Here is a 26,280-nt window from a genome sequence, read left to right on the forward strand (position 1 = left end):
TGGAAGGAAGAGAGTAACAAGAAGATGAGGAAAGCAGAAACCAGAGAAGACAAAGGTAGAACAAAAATTTTCTATTTATTTATTGCTTTAGGAGACATGTGTCACTGTTTCTGTGGTGTTGCATTGTATGTAGAGTCCAGCTTCTTGCTGGTTCAATTTAACCTTTGTCTATGTATTTCTATTTTATCCTCCCTTTTACAAAACTATGGAGCATTTTTTAGCGCCAGCCGTGGTGGTAGCAGTTCTGATGCTCAGAATTCTATGAGCGTTAGAACTGTTACCACCATGGCTAAAATCCACACTACAGTTTTGTAAAAGGGGGAGGGGTTAGTTTGTGATGACATATTCCATACTAGGCGAAGGTGTTTTCTGTTCTGTGTGTTTGAAAGACATGGTTTTCTGTTAGGATTGACGGTGTAGGATTAATCTGTACTAGTCTGGCTTGTTTAGTTTTACAATGGGTGTATTGATGTTGTACTGCTCACTGCAGTATGTAAGATGCTGCCTTTTCCTAGGTACTCATGTGTGACACGTGGCTTGTTACTAAAAATCATGTTTTTCGTACAGATGGGGGGGGTGCCAAAAAATGATGGGCTCCGGGTGTCACAAATGCTTTGTACGCCACTGTTCATAAGTAAAGGTTCTAGACTTTTAAAAAACTGTTTGGATGAGGGATTAAGTCAAGAAACTGTTGTCTGGATGGGATCTTTTGGAAGGAGTAGAAATGCAGTGGGCAAAACTGAAAGGGTGACAAACCTTTTTATGAGACATGTAAATAAAAGTAAGAGGAAAATAAGACTGCTTTGGTTCTCAAAAGTAGTAGCTGGGAAGATAAGGAATAAGAAGTTAGCTTTCATAAATTACAAAAGATCACAGAAAGAGGCAGACAAGCAAAAATATCTGGAAAATGTAGGAGAGGTTGGTCAAGTAGTCAGGAAAGATATAAATGGAAGAAAAAATAACTGACACAGTAAAACAGGGAGACAAGATATTTATTAGATATATCAGTGATAGGAAGAAGTGGAAAAGTAGCATTGTGAGACTCAAAAGTGAAGGGGAGAAATACGTAGAAGCTGATTTTTAAAAAATGGCTGAATTACTTAACAAATATTTCTGTTCTGTGTCCATGGCTGAAGCGGGACCGCAAGAGACAAATGTGAATAGGGATGGCGTAGTGGTAGACCCTGATAGATTTTCAGAGGGTTGTGTTGGTGAGAAGCTAGCTAAAATAAAAGTAGACAAAGCAAAGGGGCCAGATGGTGTACATCCGAAGACACTGAAGGAGCTCTTCTAGCTGACCTTTTCAATGCTTCTCTAGAATCGGGAGTGGTACCGGAGAACTGGAGAAAGGCAGATATGGTCCCTCTCCACAAAAGTGGAAGAAAGGAAGAAGCAGTGGACTGCAGGCTGGTAAGTCTGACTTCTGTGGTAAGTTAATGAATGGAAACAGTTTTAAAACAGAAAATAGTGAAGTTTCTGGAATCCTGTGGATTACAGGACCGGAGGCTACATGGATTCACTAGAGGTAGGTCTTGTCAGACAAATCTGATCAATTTCTTTGACTGGGCGACCAGAGAATTGGATAGGAGTGCGCTAGAAGTGGTGTATTTAGATTTTAGCAAAGCCTTTGACAGTGTTCCACACAGACATCTAATAAATAAACCGAGTTCCCTTGGAATGGACCCTAAAGTGACGGGCTGGGTCAGGAACTGGTTGAGTGGAAGAATGGTAGTGGTCAATGGAGATCGCTCTGATAAAAGGAATGTTACTAGGGGTGTGCCTCAAGGTTCTATTCTTGGGCCTGTTCTTTCTAAAATTTCTATAAGCAATATTGCTGAAGGGCTGTCAGGTAAAATTGCCTCTTTGTGGAAAATTCCAAAATCTGCAATAGATACCCCAGATGGTGTGAATAACATGAAGAAAGACCTGGCAAAGCTTGAAAATGGTCCGAAATTTGATTGCTAAAATTTAATGCTAAGAAATGCATTTGGGCTGCAAAAACCCGAAGGAACAGTACAGTTTAGGGGGTGAAGAACTTAATGTGCACAACAGAAGAGCAGGACTTGGGCGTGATTGTATGTGATGACCTTAAGGTGGCTACACAGGTTGAAAAGTTGACTACGAAAGCTAGAAGGATGTTTAGGTGCATAGGAAGAGGTATGGCCAGTAGGAAAAAGGAGGTATTGATGCCCCTGTATAAGACTTTGGTGAGACCTCATTTAGAATATTGTGTACAATTCTGGAGGACCCACCTTCAAAAAGATACAAAAAGGATGGAGTCGGTCCAAAGGAAGGCTATTGAAATGGTCTTAGTCATAAAGTGTATAAGGACAGACTTAAAGATCTCAATATGTATACTTTGGAAGAAATGCGGGAGATGGGAGATATGATAAGAGATGTTTAAATACTTAGGTGCCATAAATGAACAGGGGTTAAGTCTCTTTCATTTGAAAGGAAACTCTGGAATGAGAGGATATAGAATGAAGTTAAGAGGTGATAGGCTCAGAAGTAATCTAAGGAAATACTTTTTTACAGAAAGGATGGTAGATGCGTGAAACAGTCTACTGGAAGAAGTGGGGGAGACAGACTGTCTGAATTCAAGAAAGTATGAGACAGGCATGTGGAATCTCAGAGAGAGGAAGAGATAATGGTTACTGCGGATGGGCAGACTGGATGGGCCATTTCTAACTGCTCTGTGAATCATTTTAGAACTGAATGCCAAGTGAAGCTTTTATTACACTCACCACATGTAAATGGTTTAACTGCTGTGTGGGTCTGTTGACCTGTGTGAATCATTTGGTGTCTTTTTAGATCTGAACTTTGAGTAAAGCTTTTATTACACTCAGTACAGGTATATTATTTCACTGATGTGTGTGTCCATGAATTTTTAGATTTAAAAGCTGAGTGAATGGTTTATACCTGTGTGGATCATTCGGTGTCTTTTTAGAACCGAATGCCGAGTGAATCTTTTATTGCATTCAGTACATGTAAACGGTTTGTGACCTGTATGAATCATTTGGTGTATTTTTAGAACTGAATGCCGAGTGAAGTTTTTATTACACTCACTACATGTAAATGGTTTGTGACCTCTGTGAATCATTTGGTGTCTTTTTAACTCTGAAAGCCGAGTGAAGTTTTTATTACACTCAGTACATGTTAATTGTCTGTCTCCTTTGTGAATCCTCTGGTGAAATTTTAGACCTGAAAGCCGAGTAAAGCTTTTATTACATTCAGTACATGTAAATGGTTTGTACTCTGTGTGGATCATTTTGTGTGATTTTAGATGTGAAAGCTGAGTGAAACTTTTATTGCACTCATTACATGTAAATGGTTTGTGACCTCTGTGAATCATTTGGTGTCTTTTTAGAACGGAACGTTGAGTGAAGCTTTTATTACACTCACTACATGTAAATGGTTTGTGACCTCTGTGAATCATTTGGTGTCTTTTTAGAACGGAACGTTGAGTGAAGCTTTTATTACACTCACTACATGTAAATGGTTTGTGACCTCTGTGAATCATTTGGTGTCTTTTTAGAACGGAACGTTCAGTGAAGCTTTTATTACACTCACTACATGTAAATGGTTTGTGTCCTGTGTGAATCATTTGGTGTCTTTTTAGATGTGAAAGGTGAATGAAGCTTTTATTACACTCACTACATGTAAATGGTTTGTGATCTGTGTGAATCGTTTGGTGTCGTTTTAGAACTGAATGCTGAATGAAACTTTTATTACACTCAGTACATGTAAAGGGTCTGTCTCCTTTATGAATCCTGTGGTGAAATTTTAGATGTGAAGTCCGAGTGAAGCTTTTATTACACTCAGTACATGTAAATGGTTTAACCGCTGTGTGGGTCTGTTGGTGTTTTTTTAGATTTGAAAGCTGAATGAAGCTTTTATTACACTCACTACATGTAAACGGTTTGTGACCTGTGTGAATCATTTGATGTCTTTTTAGATCTGAAATCTGACTGAAATTTTTATTACATTCAGTACATGTAAACGGTTTGTCTCCTGTGTGAATCATTTGGTGTCTTTTTAAATCTGAAATCTGACTGAAGTTTTTATTACATTCACTACACGTAAACGGTTTGTGACCTGTGTGAACCGTTTGGTGTCTTTTTAACTCTGAAAGCCGAGTGAAGCTTTTATTACACTCACTACACATAAACGGTTTGTGACCTGTATGAATCATTTGGTGTCTTTTTAGCTCTGAAAGCCGAGTGAATCTTTTATTACACTCACTACACATAAACGGTTTGTGACCTGTATGAATCATTTGGTGTCTTTTTAACTCTGAAAGCCGAGTGAAGCTTTTATTACACTCACTACACATAAACGGTTTGTGACCTGTATGAATCATTTGGTGTCTTTTTAACTCTGAAAGCCGAGTGAAGCTTTTATTACACTCACTACACATAAACGGTTTGTGACCTGTGTGAATCATTTGGTGTCTTTTTAACTCTGAAAGCCAAGTGAAGCTTTTATTGCACTCAGTACAGCTAAATGGTTTGACTGCTGTGGGGGTTTGTTGGTGAATTTTTAAAGTTGAATGGTGTGCGAGGCTTTTATTACACTCAACAGATGGAAATAGTTTCTCATTTGTAGGATTTGTTTTGTGCATTTGGAGTTCTGAAAACAATGGGAAGCTCTTATCACACTTAGGACCAATAAAGGTGATGCTCTTATTTGTAATACATGTGAATTCTTTCTGGGGTGTTTTTCCTTTCCTCTTGTCTTGGAATTCAGAAGTCTTTTTGTCACTATTATTAATTTGGAAGGGTCTCTCTGCCAGGTGTCTCTGGTCCTCAGCGATGTTACTGAGCTCCCCGTCATTTCTCTCACACTTAGTGGCTCCATCCCTTGAGTCTCCTGCAGGGTCTCTCTGTTCCTTTGATTCCTGCTTACAATTTTTTATGTTAATGCTCTCAGTTCCCTGGGAAATATGCTCACAGACATTTTCCGATTGTGTTTGAATTTCTTCCATTTCTAGAGGATCTTCTCCTTGATTCTTCCATTCTCGTAAGATCGGCTGATCTGCTGGATAGAAACAGAAGGTATTACTCATGAGTTAGAAAAGAGCAGTGGTTTCTAAGATAGAACCTGCATATAATAAGGTTATATCACACCAAGATTTTCCATGTATGGCTTGAGAATTGGTCAAGTTCTTATTCGCATTTACGGTGGAACGCCTGGCGTTTAGTCTGCTGTTGGCATACCCCCCAAACCAAACAATAGCTGCCATGCAGAATGGACTATGTCCAACAGATGTGTAAATTAGTGGCCACTAGAAGGCAAACATTGTTCTCCTATAGTAAGATTATGGACTATTTATGAGAAATGGAGATCTACTCCTCAAAGGTCAATTTGAATTATGCAGCTGGTATCTTCCTGGCCTCTCTTTACTGTTCGCAGTGTAGGGTTCGCAGGGGTTAGTTAGACAAAGCTTGTTGTATTTGCTGTAGTGTGTATATTGGCTGTTTTCTATTTGGAGCTTTGTATTATTGTTCTTTTTCACAGTCAATAAAGTGGTAAAAAGGGGGGGGCGGAGCTCGGCTCACTAGAAAATGGACGCGCAACTCTCCTCTCCCTGAACTTTACAGACAATTTTATTCAGTTCAAAATCAATCTTCACATCCATTTTGTAGAGAAAGAGATTCGAGAAACTAAACTAAACATGTCTTCAGGCAGGCAAGCTCGTACAGAAGCAGCAGTACCAACGGGATCAGCTAAACGGTCAAAACCCAACCCTCCTACTCCGTCCAATGTTCCCCTGCCCAAGGATTCTGCTGAGCTGATTGAGCAGGTACTGTTAGATGTAAACACGATAAAAGAAATGTTAAAAGAAACAACAGTACAGCTTAGTGGAGTTAAAGAAGAACTATATAATCTATCACAGCAGATATCAAGCTATCACCCACATTGTTCAACATCTACAAGGCATTCTTAGGTCACCTACTACAAAAATTAAACTTAAAACACTATATATACGCAGACGATATATCCATTCTAATCCCCTTAAATGACATCACAAATGAAACTATAGATAACCTCTCACACACAATGATAGAATTCGAAAAATGGACCACTAGCTTCAAACTAAAACTAAACACAGAGAAAACAAAAGTCTTTTTGGCAAGCCCCAACGACAAAATAACGAAAACATCGCTAAAAATAAAAGACCACGAATATCCAATCTCCAAAACCTTAAAAATACTGGGTATCACTCTAGATACACACTTAAACCATGGCTGACCACACAAATATACTGGTGAAGAAATGCTTTCACACGCTGTGGAAGCTAAGGACTACTAAAAAATACTTTGACATAACATCCTTTAGATTACTGGTGAAGTCGCTGATCCTATTGAAGTAAAATGCTGCTTTGTTTACCTCATTGGAATAACTACGAGACGGCATTGTATCTTCCAAAACAGACAATTTTTTATTGTTAGTATAAAGACTTACAAAATTACAGCAGCAAAGGCATAGCAGAAAGAAATATATTGTCAGTTCAGAATATGCAATGGAGAGTAGAACTTGCACTCATATGCTTAGCAGGGGGCTAGCAGTTCCCCGTAGCATAAGTAAGCGAATCTCTCTGGCTCTACCTGTGATGCACGTGTTTTTTTATACAGAGAAATTCTTCCTTTGTTTCAAAAAGCACATCCCCGAACTCTGGTCATGTACTTCCCTATTGGTACAAAAAATGTATACCTAACTATTCCTCCCCCCAGTCCACGCCTCTCTAACTTCCCCCCCCCCCCAGGAGAGAGGCCCGAGCAGAAACAGAGAATTCTTGGTGAACTTTCTTCCTCCAGCTCTGAGATCCTTATCACCTTGCAGAAGCTAATTTGTGGTTTTACAATTCTGTGCATCTTCAGGATGGCATCTTTGTAGATAGTCTTAAGCAGAAAGTTGGCAAGGGTGACCTCCAGCACCCCAGCTGTGCTGGGTTCCCATAATTCGCTTCAGAGACAGGCTAGCCTGGGTCTTGGTATCAGGCTCCTACGTCTCTTACTCCTCTTTCATCCTGCAGGGAATTGTTGCCCGTTATAAATGTTTTATGGCTTTCCAGGGTGCCTGGCATATGTGAAGTCATACAGCACTGATAACAGTTCAGCAGAACCTTGGAGAAATATCCTCCCAGCAGGGAATGGAGACAGGAACTTTGCAGCACAAAGGCCAGCTGGGTTAGCATTTCAAAGGATACATGTGTTCACAGACTGCAAGGTACAGGCTGGGCAATGCTATGGGAAAATATAGGTCTGTAGTGTCCAGCATACACAAGTGAGGCCAGTATGTCCAGTTTATTCATCTGTATGTCCAGGTTATCCATCTCAAGTTCTTTAAGCTATGTATGGGTAATTTCAACAATGGTAAAACTATAGAATAGAATTGCTAATCAATGCGATGGATGGGCTTGTTTTTGAGTGCAAATTAATTCAAAATGTGGCTTGATAGTCAACAAACACGCATTTCATCATCCACCACCGGTAGTCGCTCTCCTTTATTCAATTATTTCGGTCAGAGCTGAAAGTCCAAGTTTGCAAAGATAAGAAGATGCAAATGGTAACAAAATCTTGATTGCTTTGTTGCTCAAGTTAGGGTAACTATGGCATAAAAAATAAAAATAAAGTTACTTGCCATTAGTTTTCAGGGACCAATCATGTTAAAGAATGATTCTTATTTGGGAGGTTATATCCTTACGCACACAGATGCTCATAACATTGATAGACTCTTGCATACGCAACGTACATCTTATCTATTCTAATGTATATTTATGAAGGGAATTTTTAAAAATAAAGTAAAATTCTGGAATCTCTTCGGGGAACAGAGTTTGAGAGACACTGGTCTAGAGAGTGGCAACTAAACTTGTCAGTGGTTTCTGTCTTAGAATATATGTGGACAGTCTTAAAGTTGTCTACATAACCCTTACTGAGATTTCTCACGGTCATACTGAGCTCCTTTAAGAGCCCGACATCTTCTGCTTCAGTCACTCGGGGCCCTTCTCTTGTGAGGAGTTCAGCCAGAGTTCACCCCTGAGGACTAAACATGGATCCACCTCAGGTCTGAGCAGTACTCAGTTGGCAGTGTGCACTTAGTTACATCAAACAGATCAATTTCTTCTATCTATGAAGGTTACACCTCCACTCTTCATTCCACCAGTTTTACCCCAGTCATGCACTCACCTGAGCAGCTGCTTTTCCCAGTCTCTCTTTCCTCTGATCCAGGCTCTCCCCTGATGTACGGCTCTTCCCCTCGTTCAATGCAGGATATAATCTCCGGGGTGAGGTTTGGACAGCCTGTTCCTGGTTTAAGAAAACTGCATTAGCCCGATTCCCTCAAATTCAAAAGTCAGGCAAATTTCCAGCATAAAGAAGTCCACTAACTTCACTGAACAAAAATATTGAAACCTTTGGTTAAAAAGAAACAGCCCTGCAAATCTCAGAAAAGTTATTCAAACCATCTTCTTTATAGTTTGCTGATAATTCACGGGAGCCAGTAAGGAAGCCACTCAGCACCAAGCAGCATCGTCACATTGTGCTCCTGCTCAGCAGCCAAAAAAACTTGATCTCGCGGCAGCCAGTTAGCAGTGGAGCAGGAACTTGAAAAGTTTGGTCCTGCCCGCTGAACCTCCACCGGGGATCGGCAGATGAGGTATGAGGATAGGGAGGGGGGCAGGGTGTACAGCCTGGGAGGGAGGAAGGGTGCAGAGTCTGATGGGGAAGGAAGGAAAGGGGCTGGGTGCAGCGCCTGACAGGGGAGAGAGGGAGGGATGGAAGGGGACTGGGTGCTGAACCTGACAGGGGAGGGGGGAAGGAAGGAAGGGGGCTGGGTGAAGAGCCTGACAGGGTAAGGAGGAAGGGAAGGAAGAAAGGAGGCTGGGTGCAGAGCCTGACAGGGTAGGGAAGGAAAGAAGGAAGGAAGGGGTCTGGGTGCAGAGCCTGACAGGGTAGGGAAGGAAGGAAGGAAGGAAGGGGTCTGGGTGTAGAGCCTGACAGGGTAGGGAAGGAAGGAAGGAAGGAAGGAAGGAAGGGGTCTGGGTGTAGAGCCTGACAGGGTAGGGAAGGAAGGGGTCTGGGTGCAGAGCCTGACAGGGTAGGGAAGGAAGGAAAGGGTCTGGGTGCAGAGCCTGATAGGAGAGGGAGGAGGGAAGGAAGGGGGCTGGATGCAGAGCCTGACAGGGGAGGGAGGGAAGGAAGGAAGGTAGGGGGTAGGGCGCAGAGTCTGACAGGGGAGGGATGGAGGGAAGGAAGGGGGCTTGGTGCAGAGCCTGACAGGTGAGGAAGGAAAAGAGGAAAGGAAGGGGGCTGGGAGCAGTGCCTGACAAGGGAGGGAGTGAAGGGAGCTGGGTGCAGTGCCTGACAAGGGAGGGAGGGAAGGGGCAGAGCCTGACAGGGGAGGGCACTTGAATATTAAGCCGCCTGACTTATATTTGAGTCAACCATTTTTTCCTTCTTTTTGTGGGGGAAAGGGGGTCTCGACTTATATTTGAGTATATACGATACTTGAACTTGTAACTATGTATTTGTAACAATGACTTAACTATACTAATAACTAGTGATCTATCTGTACTAGCAACCCTATTGAATGTCCGTGTCAAACTGTCAATTTTAACTTCCTGGGTAACAGACCCAACCTCTTGTAATGTAAACCGATCTTGAACTGAATAGGTAAAGGCAGAATAGAAGGAGAAATTAGGTTCTTACCTGTTAATTTACTTTCTTTTAGCTTCTCCAGACCAATAGAGGTTAATCTTACAAGCAGGTATATATCTGATCATGACCAGCAGGTGGAGACTGAAACAAAACTGTGGAATAGTACAAGAGGTACCTTCCCTTATTCCTATCAGTATGCCGAATAGCCAAGCAAAACTAAGTACTGGAAACAGAAATAAACAATACTCCAAACAGGAGTAATAACTAATATACCCAAATGCTGTTGGAAAATGCAGAGGAAAGATCCCAGAAAGAAAATGTCCCCACAGCTCGCCAGCTGAGCCACAGCCGCTGTTCTTCAATTCTCCCTGGCCCTAGAAAAAGACTAGAACCCATAGCAAAAAACAAAAACTGCCCGTGCAACACACAACACAACAATAGACAGGGTGAGGACCTCTACCGATCTGGAAAATCTAAAAGAAAGTAAATTAGCAGGTAAGAACCTAATTTTTCCTTCTTTAACACTCTCCAGACCGGTAGAGGTTAATCTTACAAGCGGGACATACCAAAGCAGTCCCCATCATGGGTGGGACCCATGAAGGGCCGACATCAGAACACGCTCACTGAACACCACGTCCCAACACTCCTGAACTTCTACCCGGTAGCGTCTGACAAATGAATGCCCCCTAGTGGAATGAGTCTGAGAAATTCTGGAACAGACTTCTTCCTCAGAAGATAAGCGGAAGCAATAGTTTCCTTGATCCAGCATGCAATAGTAGCCTTAGAAGTGCCAGCCCCCCGATGAGGATCCGCTAGAAGAACAAAGAGATGATCTGATTTCCGGAACAAGAAAGAGTGGAAGGCTAACAGCGCCAGACAGACGGCTCTGGACTCCAACACATTGATCAAACAGGATGGCTCCCTGTGGACCTGGTGCCCTGAGCGGAGTGACCTAGATACTGAGCTCCCCAACGGAGGAGATTGGCATCCGTGAGCAGCACCGTCCACTGTGTTTGATCCAGATTTGTCCCCTGAACAAGAAGAGAGGTCTTGAGCCAACCAACGAAGACTGCAGCGCACCAAGCCTCGCAGAGGAATAGGGAGATCCAAACTGTGCCTCTGGGGCGACCACCTCCGGAGCAGAGCAAATTGAAGAGGACGCATGTTGGCCCGCACCCACCTTACTACATCTAGAGAAGCCACCATTGACCCAAAGACTTGGAGGAAATCCCCCCAAGGACACAGAGTTGCCATAAGGAGGCGAATCTGAGATTGCAATTTACCTTCTCCAAGGAGGTGTCTAACAGAACCCCAAGGTACTCCAAAAGCTAAGATGGGACCAACCAACTCATGAAAAGGTTGACCACCCATCCCAGCAACTGGAGAAACTCCACCACCCAAGCTGTAACCTGCAACGACTTTGCCCGAATCAACCAGTCATCCAGGTAGGGATGCACCAGAATGCCTTCTGACCGCAAGGCTGCTGCGACGACCACCATCACTGTGGTGAACGTCCGAGGAGCCGCAGCCAGGCCAAAGGGAAGCATACAGAACTGATAGTGATGACCCAAGATCGCAAAGCGAATGGAGCGCTGATGGGAGGCCCGAATGGGAACATGCAAGTAGGCCTCCGCTAGATTGAGAGAAGTCAGGAACTCCCCCAGCTGAACCGCCAGAATGACAGACCTCAGAGTTTCCATTCAAAAAGAGGGATTCTGAGAGCCCTGTTGACCCCTTTTAAATCTAGGATGGACAAAAGGTCCCCTCCTTCTGGGACACCACAAAGTAAATCAAATACCTGCCGGTGCCGCACTCCTGAGGGGGCACTGGAACAACTGCTTTGAGAGCTAGCAAGCGTTGAAGGGTCTGGTGAAAGGCCTGCATCTTCCTTGTCACCTGACACGGAGAGGCTAGAAAATGATCTGGCAGAGAGCAGACAAACTCCAGAGCATAACCGTCCTGCACCACCTCCAGGACCCACTGATCGGACATGATCTAGGCCCACTTGGGAAAAATTTGTGCAGCCGGGCACCCACCGGAACCAAAGTGGGCGCCGGCAAAGAGTCATTGTGCAGGACGGGCAGCAGGGGGAACTAGAGGAGGGATTCCCAGCCCCCCCCCCAAAAGGACTGCATGCACTGATAAAACCGACCCCGGGAAAACCCCAAAGCCTGGCAAGTAGCAGCCCCACACCCAGGACGATACTGGCAGAACTCCCACAGACACCTGCGGGTAGTGCCACCCTTAAGACGCCAGGCGGGCACAGTCCTCAGGCAGATGGAGGCACATTAGAGTCCGTCAGAGTCTGAACCAACTTAGCTAAGTCCTCTCCAAACAAAAAAGTCCCCCAAAAGGGAAATTTGGTAAGCTTAGTTTTGGCCGCGACATCTGCCAACCAAGCGCGAAGCCACAAGGTACATCAGCAGCCACTCCAAAAGCCATAGACTTAGCCGACGTCCGCACCAAGTCATAGAGAGCATCCGAGAGGAATGAGGCAGCCATCTCAATCTTTGCTACCTCCTGATCCACTAAGGACCAATCATCAGACTCACGATCCAGGACATGCTCAGCCCACCAAAACACAGCATGAGCAACCAGCCCCCCAAGGCAGAGACATCAAAATTCTGCTTAAGAATGGTCTCCAACTTACGCTCCTCAGAGTCCCGTAAGGCAGACATGCCCTCAAAAGGCACGGTATGCCGCATAGAAATCGCTGAGACCACTGTGTCCACCACTGGCGAGTTTAGGGCAGCCCTATCCCTCTTCGGGATGGGATATAAATGAGCCATGGAGTGCGCTAACCGAAAACAGCACCTCCGGTGTATTCCACTGCACCAAACCAATATCCCGAAAATCCTGATGCATAGGAAAAGAGCGGGAAACAGTAGGATCCCCCTAAGAAGAGGGTCTGGTAGCTCATCCCTCTGATAAAAGGGCGCACCATGGATGTCTCTTCGCCGGAAGGCGAGAAACCCGACACCCCGCTGCCAGTGGCCATCCCCTCGAGAGGAACCTGGAAGTCCTCAAAATGATCCAGGTCCTCATCCAGGCCGACACGCTCTTCTGACCACAAATCCGCAACCCAAGCCACCTGCGGGTGCTTGGACGAGGGAGGAGGAAGAGGGGACGTCAAAGGAGAAGAGGGAGGCAAAGCCACAGGGGATGCAGAAGGAACCCCCCAAAACCCCCTAGGCGCACGTGGGACCCCAGCCACCCGAAAATAGGCTCTGCACAAAGAAAAATGTAAAATCAGGGGAAAACCCTCCCGTGGGTCCCATGGGACTCCCTGTCACAGCAGGGGACCCAACTAAAACCTGCCCCTGTTTTTCCAATACAGAGGGAAGGTCACCTGAGATTGCAGACAAAATGGAGGGGCCTGTCTGTTAAAATAGCGAAGTTCCCACCAAAAATAACCCCTCCAGGGCCTGTAGTGGCTGGGAAGCCTGAACTGTCCCATTTGCTAAAGCAGGCAAGCTAGCATCAGCTGTTAACAAAAATCAGCTGAGAGCGAATCCCTCTGGGGGCGGTGAGGGAAGACCAGGCTTCCCCACTGCTCCCTGCCGACTTGCGAGGCACTAAGTCGGGGAGCTCTGGACGCCTGAAGCCGCTGCTGACAGTGCCCCATGACTGCACCAGCCCAAACAGCTGATTTCAGGCCGGCCGCGAGTGCCTTGCATCGGGACCAAATTGAGCACCTCTTCCCCTGAGAAGTGCTCAATTGCTCCATACCCGACCAAGCTAAATTAAAATTGCCGGTTAGTCAAAAAATACAGTAATTTACAGCATAGTTAAAGGGACAGCAACCCTTTAGACCAGCACTACCTCAGGATTTTTTTTTTTAACAGAACAGATTCCACAGGCTCTCAAAGCAATATGCCTTGCTTGAATTAGGGGACAAGGCTTACTGCTAAGACTCCTCTAAAAAAATGGGGGGAGGTGGAAGAAATGGGAGGAGGGACACAGCACGAGCACCACCAGGTTTGACATCCTCGAGGTCAGACGGACCCCAAAACAGGGCCCACCCAAGCTCAATCCAGCCAAAAAAGGAGACTAGAAACCCTAAACAACTTCCAACAGCCCTACCAAGGGAGATGGGTATAGCTCACTCACACCTGCTGGAGACTGAAAGAAGACTGATAGGAATAGGGCAGGGGTCTGCAACCTTTAAGACATAAAGAGCCACTTGGACCCGTTTTCGAAAAGAAAAAAAAACTTGGAGCCGCAAAACCATTATAAAACAAATCTAACACTGCATATATTGTTTCTTATCTTAATGCTATATACAGGATCACTAAATTGAAAATAAAATCATTTTTCCTACTTTTGCTATTTGGTGATTTCATGAGTCTCTGGTTGCACTTTCTTCTTCTGACTGTGCATCCAATCTTTCTTCCTTTCTTTCAGCCTCCTGTATGTTTCCTCTCCTCCAGACCCCATTCTCTCCCCCAACTTTTTCTTTCTGTCTCCCTGTTCCCCCTTCTTTCTGTCTCCGTGCCCTCCCCCAAGCCACTCGGTTTGCTGCCACCGCAATCGGGGAACAGCCCCCAAGCCACCGCCGTCCCAAGCTTTCCCTGCAGAAGTGTTGCGCTGACCAGCATTCCGCTCCCTGACGTCAATTCTGACGTAGGAGAGGAAGTTCCGGGCCAACAAGGCATTTCTCCTCATTCCATCCAGCCTGAGCCCCATCTCTCCTTGATCCAGCATTTCCCTTCTGTGTCTGTCAGAATTACCATTCCACCTATTTTCCAGCATCACCCTTCTTTGTGTCCATCTCACCTATATCCCTATCTCACCACTTTTTCAGAATCTTCATTTGTCTCTGTCCTTATCTTTACGCCATGTTCACCATTTGCCCTTTCAATGTCTTTATCTCCCCCCCCCCACACTTTTTCAGCATTACTTCTATGTCTCTATTTCACCTCCTCTTCATGTCCCCTCTGTATCTCTATCCTTATTCAGTAGGTCCTGCTTACCCTTTCTCTTCTTTGTGTCACTATCTCCATTTTCAGCTTTCCCCCCCTTTTCCTTTGTTACTGCACCCTGTAGCTAGAATCTTTCCACCCTCCCTCCACTCCGGCCCAGCCCAGTATGAAAGATTTCCTTTTGTTTCCCTCCCCTCTCTCTTTCTCTCTCTCTTCTCCTCCCTCACCCTCGAGTCCTGCATCTGGCCCTCTCCCTTCTACCTGCACCTGGCAACACCCCCCTGCTCCGCGGCTCTCTTCAGCAACTCGTCAGCAGCGGTGATCAAGACAAGCTGCCGACATCGAGGCCTTCCCTCTACGAGTCCCGCCTTTGTGGAAAAAGGAAGTTGAAACAAGCGGGACTCGCAGAGGGTAGGCCCCGACATCAGAAGCTGCTGCTGAGTTGCCGAAGAGAGCCGCAGAGCAGGGAATGTGGCCGGAAGCAGGTAGAAGGGAGAGGGAGATAGGAAGGCTGTAGATCTCCGGAGCATGACACCGACCCCGGCCAGGATGATTTCTTTTTCAGGAACCTTACAAGTCCAGCGTCGCGGCGGGAAATAGCCATGCTGAGCAGTGAGCTCAGCACTACACAGACGAAAGCCTTGCTTGCTGATTGGTCCGGCGGCACGGCGGGGCGGGGCCGCCGGATCAATCAGCAAGCAAGGCTTTCATCTGTGTATGTGCTGAGCTCACTGCTCAGCATGGCTATTTCCCGCCGCGACGCTGGACTTGTAAGGTGCATGCCTGCGTGACACACTACCGGAGCCGCAGCAAAGGTGGAAAAGAGCCGCATGCGGCTCTGGAGCCGCAGGTTGCCGACCCCCGGAATAGGGGAAGGTACCTCTAATGTATTATTCAGTTTTGTTTCAGTCTCCACCTGCTGGTCATGATGAGATATATACCCGCTTGTAAGATTAACCTTTACCGGTCTGGAGAGTGCTAAAAAAAACCTGATTAACATAACATAAATCACACTCCTAGAATTTCTGAGTCTGTTATCCAAAACTGCTCATCCATGTGCCTCTGGAGCCCCCAATTATCTCTTACTTGGAGATTTTAATATTCACGTTGATGCATCTCCATAGGGTCCCTACTGGAGTTTTTGTCCCAGTGCATAAAAAAGGTCACCTACTGAATTTGGCTCTGTTTATACAATGTGGCTAATATTATATGAAGGACTCTAGATTTATCTTCAGATACAGCGGTGTGGTCTGATAACTTTTTATAACATTTTGTTTGAAAACAAACAAGTGAGGTTCTGGCTCCCTAAAGTGTCTCAACATGCAACCCAAAATGGAACATGGCCATGGGAAGGGCACGGCGGTGGTGAATGGGTGGGAGGTAGGGGTTTTCCAAGTATTTAGGTCCAGTATTACAGAATAAGAGGGTTCCGTGTCCAACTTGCACACCAGGATTTCCACCAGGTGTCAGCAGGCCTAAGTCCTCATGCCCAAAGTTGCTTGGTTTGGATTTCTGAGCACTATTTATTGAATCCCACCCAAAGATGTCTTGCCTGCAGAGGAGATGGTAGGGCAGTTCATTGTTGAAAGATAAGAGTTCAGTGGCTGCGGCAATAGATAAGATTGTGCTGGTTACAAAATGAATTACAAAGAATGAAATTAAGGCTGTTTGGTTTCTACTACTACTATTTAATACTTTTATAAAGCTGAAGAGGGTACGCAGCACTGTACATTTTGACATTAAATAGACAGTCCCTGCTCAGAAGAGCTTACAATCTAACTTGGACAAACAGACATGACAGGGGGGTTGGGTATGCAAAACCTTCTTTAGGTATATTAATGACAGAAAAAGAAACACTGATGGGATATTGCGCCTTAGGAAATCAGATGGGAAGTATGTAGAGTCAGATTCAGACAAAGCCGAACTACTAAATGAATATTTTTGCTCGGTTTTCACCTGCAAGGCATCGGGGTCCGGTCCACAGTTGCAGGCAAAGCAAAGTTCAGAAGACCCGTTTTGGGATTTTGAGTTTACTTCCGGAGACGTCTACGACGAATTATCAAGACTCAAGGTGAACAAAGCAATGGGGCCGGACAATCTACATCCCAGGGTGCTCAGTGAGCTCAGGGACATCCTAGCGGAACCGTTATCAGTACTCTTCAATCTGTCCCTGAGCACGGGAATAGTGCCCTTGGACTGGAAAACAGCTAATGTCATTCCTCTGCACAAAAAGGGTTGCAGGACAGAGGTTGCGAATTACAGAACGGTGAGTCTCACATCGGTAGTGAGTAAACTCATGGAAACACTCATCAAACGCAAATTAGACATGATACTAGACGAGGAGGAACTACGCGATCCCCACCAACATGGATTCACCAAGGGTAGGTCCTGGCAATCCAATCTCATCAGTTTCTTTGACTGGGTAACAAGGAAACTAGATAGGGGGGAATCCCTGGATGTCGTGTACTTGGACTTCAGCAAAGCCTTTGATAGCGTCCCCCATCGCAGGCTATTGGGCAAGATGAAGTCGATGGGATTAGGTGAAACACTTACAGCATGGGTCCACGATTGGCTGAGTGGAAGACTTCAGAGGATGGTGGTTAATGGTACCATCTCTAAAACGTCGGAGGTGACCAGTGGGGTGCCGCAGGGCTTGGTCTTGGGCCCGATCCTTTTCAACATATTCGTAAGAGACATGACTCAGGGGCTTCAAGGTAAAATAGCATTATTCGCCGATGATGCCAAACTATGTAACAATGTGAGTAACGGCAGTCCGTCCGACAGCATGACGCAAGACCTGGTTTTATTGGAGCTTTGGTCCTCAACCTGGCAGCTTAGCTTCATTGCTAACAAATGCAAGGTCATGCACCTGGGCAACAATAATCCGTGCAGAACGTACACATTAAATGGTGAAACCTTAGCAAGGACTACAGCAGAACGGGATTTGGGGGTGATCATCAGTGAAGACATGAAAACGGCCAATCAAGTGGAGAAGGCCTCATCCAGGGCTAGGCAAATGCTGGGTTGTATCCGGAGAAGCTTTGTTAGTCGGAAGCCCGACGTCCTAATGCCCTTGTACAGAACCATCTGGAGTACTGCGTACAATTCTGGAGGCCACATTACCGTAAAGATGTGCTGAGAGTCGAGTCGGTATAGCGAATGGCCACCAGGATGGTCTCGGGGCTTAAAGATCTATCATACGAAGAAAGGCTGAACGAATTGCAGCTATACTCTCTCGAAGAACGTAGGGAGAGAGGAGACATGATTGAGACGTTTAAGTATGTCACTGGTCGTATCGAGGTAGAAGATGATATTTTCCTTCTTAAAGGACCTTCCGCCACAAGAGGACACCCGCTGAAAATTAAGGGCGGGAAGTTTCATGGCGACACCAGGAAATACTTTTTCACCGAAAGAGTGGTTGACAGCTGGAGTAAACTCCCAGTGCAGGTGATCGAGGCCAGCAGCGTGCCGGATTTTAAGAACAGATGGGATGCTCATGTTGGATCTCTACGAGGGAAAGGTCATCAGAGGGTGGGTGGGTCAGTGGTGTGGGCAGACTCGATGGGCCTCGGCCTTTTTCTGCCGTCACTTTCTATGTTTCTATGAGATTATTTCATGCTTAAGAGTGACTGAGGAGACCTGCATTTGGCAAGTGATAGCGAGTTGGATTCTTTTGGTTCAAAAATAACTGGCTGAAAAAATAAGAGGATGACTTTTCTTGAACTGACTCCTTTGCTCAAAAGTTTCCATGCTGGTAAGACTCATTAAAGTGGTCTTACTGGCACGGAGAAACCTCTCCTGATGTTCAAAAGGGTTTTCAGGGGCTGTTGCCAATCCCTGTAGCAGTCACAAGAACCCTAAGCAAGTGCATCTCAAGGCGCTCATTAGTATTTAAAAGAGCTCTCCTAGTGATGAACGAAATGGAAATTTCTCCCTCTTTTCTGGGGCAAAATTTTCCAGCAGGTTTAGACCTGCCAGTAGCTGTTTTATGTGCTGGACATAGAGGCACACAACACACTCACAATAGCTGTGCCCATTTAAGGGCCCTCCCCCCTTCCCAAAAAAATCCCACAGCTGAACAAGCAATCCCTCTCTCCCTGCCAGCTCAGCTGATTGCAGCTCCGGAGCCACAATCAGCTGAACCGGCAGGGGAAGAGCTGATTAGCTGAACCGGCAGGAGGGAGACAAGCAGCAGAAGGACAAAATGGAGCTGACAGGAGGAATGGGGGTGGGAGAGGAGCTGGGCCTACCACTTTGCTCTTCTGAACAGGCGCCAGGCAGAGTTCCTCCCCATTTTTGCTGGGGCTGCTTTCACATACAGCATGCAATATCCGATGTAATAATATCCCTGGTACTCTCCATTTCAGACTACTGCAATGCAATCTTGATAGGCGTTCCTAAGTACATGATCAAACACATACAGATAGTACAGAACGCAGAAGCAAGATTTCTGCTGGGAAATCAAAACATACAAGTGCTACTCTGATTCTGAAAGAATTACACTGGCTCCCTATTAAAAGTAGGGTGAAGAGGGGTGCGCGCTGACATCATCGTCCAAGATGGAATTTTGATTCTTGGGCTCCACACTCTTCACCTGTTTATTTTCTATTAACATCCTGTCCATTGGTCCAGAGGTGTTTCTGGTTTTCTCTACTCTACACTGCGGCGGGTGCATCGCCCTAGATCTGAGATGGCTCAATCAGGGAAACGCACGATCAAGGACTACAAGTAACAAATGCGAGCGGTGAATCGCCTGAAGCCGGCCGCGGCCCTACCACGTGCAGGCGCAGCTTTGAACTCCCCTCAACACGTGAGTGCGCTGTCTACTTTGTTGGATGACAATATGTCAGAGCTTGGGGTATGTTTTCAGAGATCCGTGGGGAGATCATGGAGTTGGTGAGACGGGTGGATGACTCAGACTCGTATAGCGGAGCAACAAACTGAGCTTACCCGTTTGGACTCCCTGCAAACTCAACTTTACTTACTCGGCAAGATCGAGGATCTAGAAAACCGCAGCCGGCGATCCAATATCCGGATTCAGGGCCTGCCTGAATTGGCAGAATTTATGGGTTGCATATCTGTGGTACAACAGGTTGCCAGTTCCCTGCTGTCGGAGGGAGCCTCAGTGGTGGCTCCAGAGAGCCTTGCAAAAGCCGTGTGATAATAGGCCCCGTGATATTATGGCCTGTTTCCAGGACATTACACTTAAGGAAGCGCCATTTTGCTTCATAACGAGAGCAGAGCTGCCCATTAAATTATATAGACCCCTGAAGAAGTCGTTAACAAGGCGAAACGGGTCCCGTTGGGCTGAAAGAGTCATGTTTTTCTACAACAGAGATCCCGGTATCAAAGTCATAACGAGATAAGTGCCAGTTTCAGTCATTATATCTGCACTAAAGCACTTTATTTAAATTTTTTGCACAAAGCATTAGCACTTTTCTCATAAAATATAAGCACACAGCTCGATGAAAGATACCCCTTTCCTGCATAAGCTGATAAGAAAATCGAGTATGATTCATCAGTGCAGGCATCTGAGAGCTTAGGTGCTTAAGAAGCAGAGAAAATAAATTCACATATATTGAAGATAATTAATTGTACAAGTCCTTTTGCTAAGCTAGTCTGTTGATAAGTGGACTTGTTTCTATTGTGGTACGATTTAGTGTTTTCGCCTACAATCTTCCCTGCAGTGGAAAAATCAGGAGATAGAACTGTATAATGACTTGGCGGCAGTTACTTTGCGGAGGAGAGCAGATTTGCGGCCTGTTTTGCACCATCTCCACGCCAAGGCGGTTCGTTACCGCTGGCGCCATCCTTTTGCTCTTGTATTTCATCTGGATGGAGTATTTCATACTATTCGCACGCTGGAGGAAGCAAGTCTGATTTTCCCTGGGGTGAATTTTGGTACACCATCATCTTCTGCTGGCAGCGGTGTCCTGGCTGCTCATCCCCTGGGCCTGCGGAGCTCTCAATCCAGATGGCAATGCACTACTCGAGGCCGGGGATGGTTTCAGCACCAGGTCCCTGCTTGTGGCCCTGCTGTGGACACTCCACCCTAGGTTTTTGTTGATGGACCCTCTTTGATTGTGCTTTTGCAGAATTTTGGCGTCCTTTTCTGGGCTATACTTGTTGTAATATTTGTTTGTAGGAGATTGGGTTGACTGTCTGTGGGTTTGGTGGGTTGCTCTGTTATTGTTTTGCTGTTTATTTGGTTTCCTTATGGAGCTGTGGGTTGCGTGCTGAAGGTTTGGACTCGGTCTTTGGGGTAGGGGGGCCATTTTGCTGTCTGCAGTTGTATGAATGGGGCTATGGGTTTTTAGGGTATCCTGTTGGGCGGGTCCTTTTTCCTTCAGTGGATGGGGAGCATAGGTCCTCAGTGCCTCCCCCTTTTTTCTGGGATTATCCGTCTATGGGCATGATGTTTCCAGTTTGGTGTTATCCAAGGGGTGGGTGCAGAGTAAGGAGAAATAGGGGGGGGTGGGGGAGGTTGTGGTTGGTCTATCTCAGGGGTAGGCAATTCCGGTCCTCGAGAGCTGGAGCCAGGTCAAGTTTTCAGGATATCCACAATAAATATGCATGAGATAGATTTGCATCTCAAGGAGGCAGTGCATGCAAATCCATCTCATACATATTCATTGTGGATATCCTGAAAACCTGACCTGGCTCTGGCTCTTGAGGACCGGAATTGCCTACCCCTGGTCTATCTCATGGTTCTCAGGCTTTCTTTGTTTTATGAGTTTTTTATTTCCCCCCCCCCCTTTTTTTTTTCTTTTTCTCCCTGTGGATTGGGAACAGTGTCGTTACCCACTCTGTCAGAGGGAGAACAGGGGCTGCTTTCAGGTCCTATCGCCCAACAGGAGATTCTGGATGTTATTAAGGCCTTACCCTTATATACTGCTCCCGGGTTAGATGAGTATACCTATAAGTTTTATAAAGCCTATTGACATTTGCTTGTGCCCTTGTTGGAGTGGGTCTTTGCGACCTTGGATTCAGGGGCACCCCTGCCAGTACCTGGCGAACAGCGGCAGGTACAATAATTCCAAAGCCTGGCAAGACACCCACCAGTTGAGCCTCGTACCACCCCATTACACTACTTAATACAGATTATAAGATATTTACAAAAGTGCTTGCTACTAGGTTATAATTAGTCATAGAAACATAGAAAGATGACGGCAGAAAAGGGCCATAGCCCATCAAGTCTGCCCACTCTATTGACCCACCCCATTAAGTCTGAATGCTAATGACCTGGTTCCTTAACTCAACCCTCGTAGGGATCCCACGTGGATGTCCCATTTATTCTTAAAGTCGAGCACGCTGGTGGCCTTGATCACCTGCACCGGAAGTCTGTTCCAGTGATCTACCACCCTTTCTGTGAAGAAATACTTCCTGGTGTCACCACTAAATTTCCCTCCTCTGAGTTTGAGCGGGTGCCCCCTTGTGACCGAGGGTCCTTTGGGAAAGAATATATCATTTTCCACCTCGACACGACCCGTGACGTACTTAAATGTCTCAATCATGTCACCCCTTTCCCTGCGCTCCTCTAGGGTATAGAGCTGCAGTTTGCCCAGTCTTTCTTCGTATGAGAGACCCTTGAGCCCCAAGACCATCCTAGTGGCCATCCTCTGGACCGACTCAGCTCGAAGCACATCTTTCCGGTAATGTGGCCTCCAGAATTGCACACAGTATTCCAGATGGGGTCTCACCATGGTTCTATAGAGTGGCATTATGACTTCAGGTTTACGGCTGATGAAGCTTCTATTGATACATCCCATCATTTGCCTTGCCTTTGATGAGGCCTTCTCTACTTGTTTGGCAGCCTTCATGTCTGCACTGATGATTACCCCCAAGTCCCGTTCCTCTGAGGTCCTAGCTAGCGTTTCTCCATTCAAGGAGTATGTTCTGCATGGATTTCCTCTGCCGAGATGCATGACCTTACATTTTTTTTTTTTAGCGTTGAAGCCTAGCTGCCATGTCGTCCCTAAGTTAGTCCACGCTGATCAGGCTGGGTTTATTCATAATAGAGAAACGTTTGATAATATCAAGGCGGCTCTGCATTAGAGGTCTGCACGGGAACGGGGATCACGGGAATCCCGCGGGTCCCGTGGGAATCCCCCCTAACCCACGGGACTCCCACGGGGACTCCCCTCTGGCCCATGGGACTCCCACGGGGACCCCTCTCTGGCCACCGGGACTCCCATAGGGATGGAAGGCTTTGGAAGCAGGGTTTGTCCATATACTATAATGGACACGTCAGCCTTAGTAAAAGAGGGGGTTTATAAGTTAATTACCTGAACAGAAAACAAAAAAAGGGTTCCACCACAAAGATTCCACAAGGAAAACAGCAGCGCAAACACAAAAGAAACTGTGGAATTGATGATCCTGTCAGAAGTAATTGCTGCTTTTTATGGGGACAGGCGGGGATGGGTGGGGACGGAGAGGATCCTGACGGGGACGGGTGGGGACGGAGAGGATCCTGGCGGGGACGGGTGGGATTTCTGTCCCCGCGCAACTCTCTACTCTGCATGTGTTGTAGTATGCTCAGAGTGAGGGATCCCCCATGGTGCTTTTTGTCCCTTGATGCAGACAAAGTATTCGATAGGGTTAATTGGGCCTTTTTATTCCAGATCATGGCCCATATGGGCTTTATGGGAAAGTTTCTCCACTGGGTTAAAGCTTTATATCTTTCCCCCCTGAAAGTGAATGGGAATTATTTGGCACCTTTGGACTTGCACCATGGTACTCGGCCGATCGCCTCCACCAGCGAGGTAAGGAGCCGTCCCAGCCGCCGCAATGTCCATGCCCAATCCTGGCAATGCCCAGCTGCTGCTGTTGCTGCTCCGCACATCCCGCGAGCCGTCGGGGACCTTGTCCAGTAGTGGCCAGGTCCCGAAGATTAAAGATAGGCCTCAGAGGGCCTGAAGAGCCCAAAGAGGTTGTGGGAGGCTGTAGGTATGTCGGATCTCATGGCGGGTGGGGGGGAGGGGGTGTGTGGCTGTCAGTCAGAGGGAGAGAGGTCAGATTCGTGCAAGGGAGGAGGAGGGGCAGAATGGAAGGTTTGTGCTGAATTCTGCATTGTGCAATTGCTCAGACTTCCAGCAGGAGTAACATTAACAACAAATAAAACTGTAAAATTTCATGTTGAAATTCCAAGTAATTGCTGAGAAAATAGCAATAAACTCTAGGGGGTACTTTTTTTTCCTCACCCTATATATACTGTATGAAGGATACAGGGGCAGGAAGAGAGACAGACAGCGGGAGGGAGAGAGACAGAAAGAAATACAGACAGACATATTCTAGCATCCGTTAGAATGGACAGGGGGAGCAGGCAAGGGGTGGTGGTTGACAGCCGAGGAAAAAGAAAGACAGAAAGAAAGAAATACAGATACAGGCTAAGGAGAGAGAGAGAAATAAATATAGACACACACACACATATTCTAGCACCCGTTAATGTAACGGGCTATAAGACTAGTTTCTAATAAAAATGTAACAGTATCCCTTACCCAGTGAGATCAGGATCTCATAATTCTCCTTCATCACCTCCCTGTAAAGCTCTTTCTGCCCTTGATCCAAATAGTCCCATTCCTCCTGAGAGAAAGAGACAGCGATGTCCTCAAACGTCACCCGCATCTGAAACACAAACCAGAAACACACTCAGCACCTTCTGCATCACCATCACCTCCTAATCGTGGAGCTCTTTGGGGCAGGGAGAAAGTTTTCCAGGTCATATAATTCACAAACACATAACAGTCCCAAAAGCAGGGTTATATTTCAGGAGGCCATCCCAGTACTGGGCAGGGGCATAGCCACGGGTGGATCTACTCAGGCCTGTCCACCCAGCAGCTCCAAGCCACCAGCAGTGGCTCTTCCACGCTGCTTGTGGCTGACCCAGAAGCCTTCCCATTGACACATTTGAATTAGAGGGGAAGGCTTCCGGGTCAGCCACTGGCAGTGTGCAGGACTTGCAGCCAGGAGAGGCTGCACAGGCTGGAGGGGGGGTGGAGTAGTGAAGGTGGGAGCACCTGAACTTTGCATGTCCCTGAGCAGGTGAAGACTGGTTTCAAGAGATGGTTGGGGTTAGTGAGTGTCATCATATTGGAGTGGGGATTTAGAAGAGCAAAGTTGGCCCGCCACAGCTCTGTGGTCTGTCCTCACACGACAGGGACTGGAAAAGCCTTTTGAGAAGGATTCCTTTTCAGCAAAATGGTTTGCTCAGGTATGCAATGCTTTTCCTTTTGCTGTAGTGCTCTGTAATGCAAAGCTGGAATAGGACACTTGTCAAAAGCCGGTTGCCCCTGTCTTATTAATGCCTGACTGATAACAGGGAGCATAGCTTGTTCTCTGGCTATCTTGAGAGAACTAACACTCGCTAATACGGTTACCAGCAGGTTTTGAAGGGCAGATTAAAAAATAAAATCACTTTTGAAGCCTTGTGACCCTTGTTCTCTCTGGTACCATTTACTTCTTTGGTGCAAAAACCTCTCAGAAGCAGCTCAGGTGGTCCCAAATAGAGAATGACACGGTGACAAAATTCATCACCGTTCCCGTCCTCGCGGATAACCGCGGGAAATAACCCCATGTCATTTTCTAGTGTCTATTTCAACCTCGGTCCTTCTACACCAGCATTCTTCAAAGCAAAGCTTGAGGGTCAGTGGTTGTGGCTATTCATACTCTGATTCTTCCCTCTCTCCTTAAAGAATGACATGAAGATGGTTTCCCGCGGTTATCCGCGGGGACGGGAACGGTGATGAATTTTGTCACCGTGTCATTCTCTAGTCCCAAACACACCACATGTGCTGATATTTCTTTTAAGAAAAACATACTGAAAAAGAGAGAAGGGCATTGCTGAGGCCTAGTTTTCAAGGCTCTTTTTAAATGGCTGGGCCTGGAGTATGTGGCTCTTCTCATATTTAGAGGGTACTTTCAGAGAGCTGGCTGCATCTTCTTTGAATGAAAGAGAGCTCCAGATTTGTTTTAGGAGCTACAATCAAACCCAGTAGGGGCTGTGGGTTTGATTGTCTTTGTCTCTGTCCAAAGAAGAACTTCAGGTATTAAGCATTTGACATTTTAAAGGAAGAACGTGAATTGCTGCTATTAGTTACTAGATTGTAAGCTCTACTGAGCAGGGACTGTCTCTTGAATGTTTAATACACAGGGCTAAGTAGTAGTAGGGGAGGGAACGCGAGAGGCCCGTCCCAACCTGGCTGGTGCTGGGGTGGATAAAAGCCCAGATCTCTCTCCCTCCACTCAAGAGGGTCCCCAAGTGCCTGACCCTGACCCTAACCCAGCCCCAGGTCTGCTGGAAGCTCCTACCTGAGCGGAAGCTCCTTTGGGCATTTGCCTAGAAACGAATTGGGAGAAGCTGAGATTTGGCCCCCGAGTTTCTTCGAAGGAATCGCAAAACTAAAGGGGGTGACGACATCATCAAGGGGAGGCGGAGCTTCACGGCCCTTTCGGCTTGGCTCGGCCCCTTTTAGTGCTGATTGCTCAGAATGAGTTAGAAAGTTCCACCCCCTAGACCTGATGGGGAGGAAACAAGGAAGAGATACAGCTCATTCCGACTCTTATTGGTCAGAATGGCCCTGGGGCGGGAAGAGGAATTAGAAGGCTCCACCCCCTAGCCCTAATGGGGAGAGGAGAGGAGGCGTTACAGCTCTTTCTGGCTCTTATTGGTCAGCATGGCCGTGGGGCGAAGGTTCCATCCC

At 46.3% G+C, this 26,280-nt stretch overlaps 1 protein-coding gene across 2 annotated transcripts; it reads right to left on the reverse strand.

Moving 5' to 3' along the window:
• Positions 1 to 2,558: 2,558 nt before the first annotated feature.
• LOC117354560 (oocyte zinc finger protein XlCOF6-like) lies at positions 2,559 to 26,053 on the reverse strand. 2 transcript variants are annotated; one of them, XM_033932301.1, is made up of 4 exons: positions 25,889 to 26,053; positions 24,079 to 24,205; positions 8,190 to 8,309; positions 2,559 to 5,034 (listed from the first exon to the last, which is right to left on the reverse strand). In XM_033932301.1, exons 1-4 carry the CDS (start codon positions 25,910 to 25,912, stop codon positions 2,894 to 2,896), a joined length of 2,412 nt encoding a protein of 803 aa, XP_033788192.1. In that variant the 5' UTR covers positions 25,913 to 26,053; the 3' UTR covers positions 2,559 to 2,893. The 2 variants fall into 2 exon arrangements, with proteins under 2 accessions (XP_033788192.1, XP_033788191.1); XM_033932300.1 differs by having other exon boundaries at positions 2,559 to 5,037.
• Between the last annotated feature and the right edge of the window lie 227 nt (positions 26,054 to 26,280).

Source organism: Geotrypetes seraphini, chromosome 2, assembly GCF_902459505.1.
Source record: "Geotrypetes seraphini chromosome 2, aGeoSer1.1, whole genome shotgun sequence".
NCBI lineage: Eukaryota > Metazoa > Chordata > Amphibia > Gymnophiona > Dermophiidae > Geotrypetes > Geotrypetes seraphini.

What these genes read in the sequence shown, in the direction of transcription:
- LOC117354560 (XM_033932300.1), bottom strand. Translation starts at nt 25,912, where the DNA reads ATGCCCAAAGGAGCTTCCGCTCAG. An exon ending in CCAAAGGAGCTTCCGCTCAG is followed by an intron (nt 24,206 to 25,888) that starts GTAGGAGCTTCC and finishes TTTGTGTTTCAG; the next exon opens with ATGCGGGTGACGTTTGAGGA. An exon ending in TGGGAAAAGCAGCTGCTCAG is followed by an intron (nt 5,038 to 8,189) that starts GTGAGTGCATGA and finishes GTTTCTATCCAG; the next exon opens with CAGATCAGCCGATCTTACGA.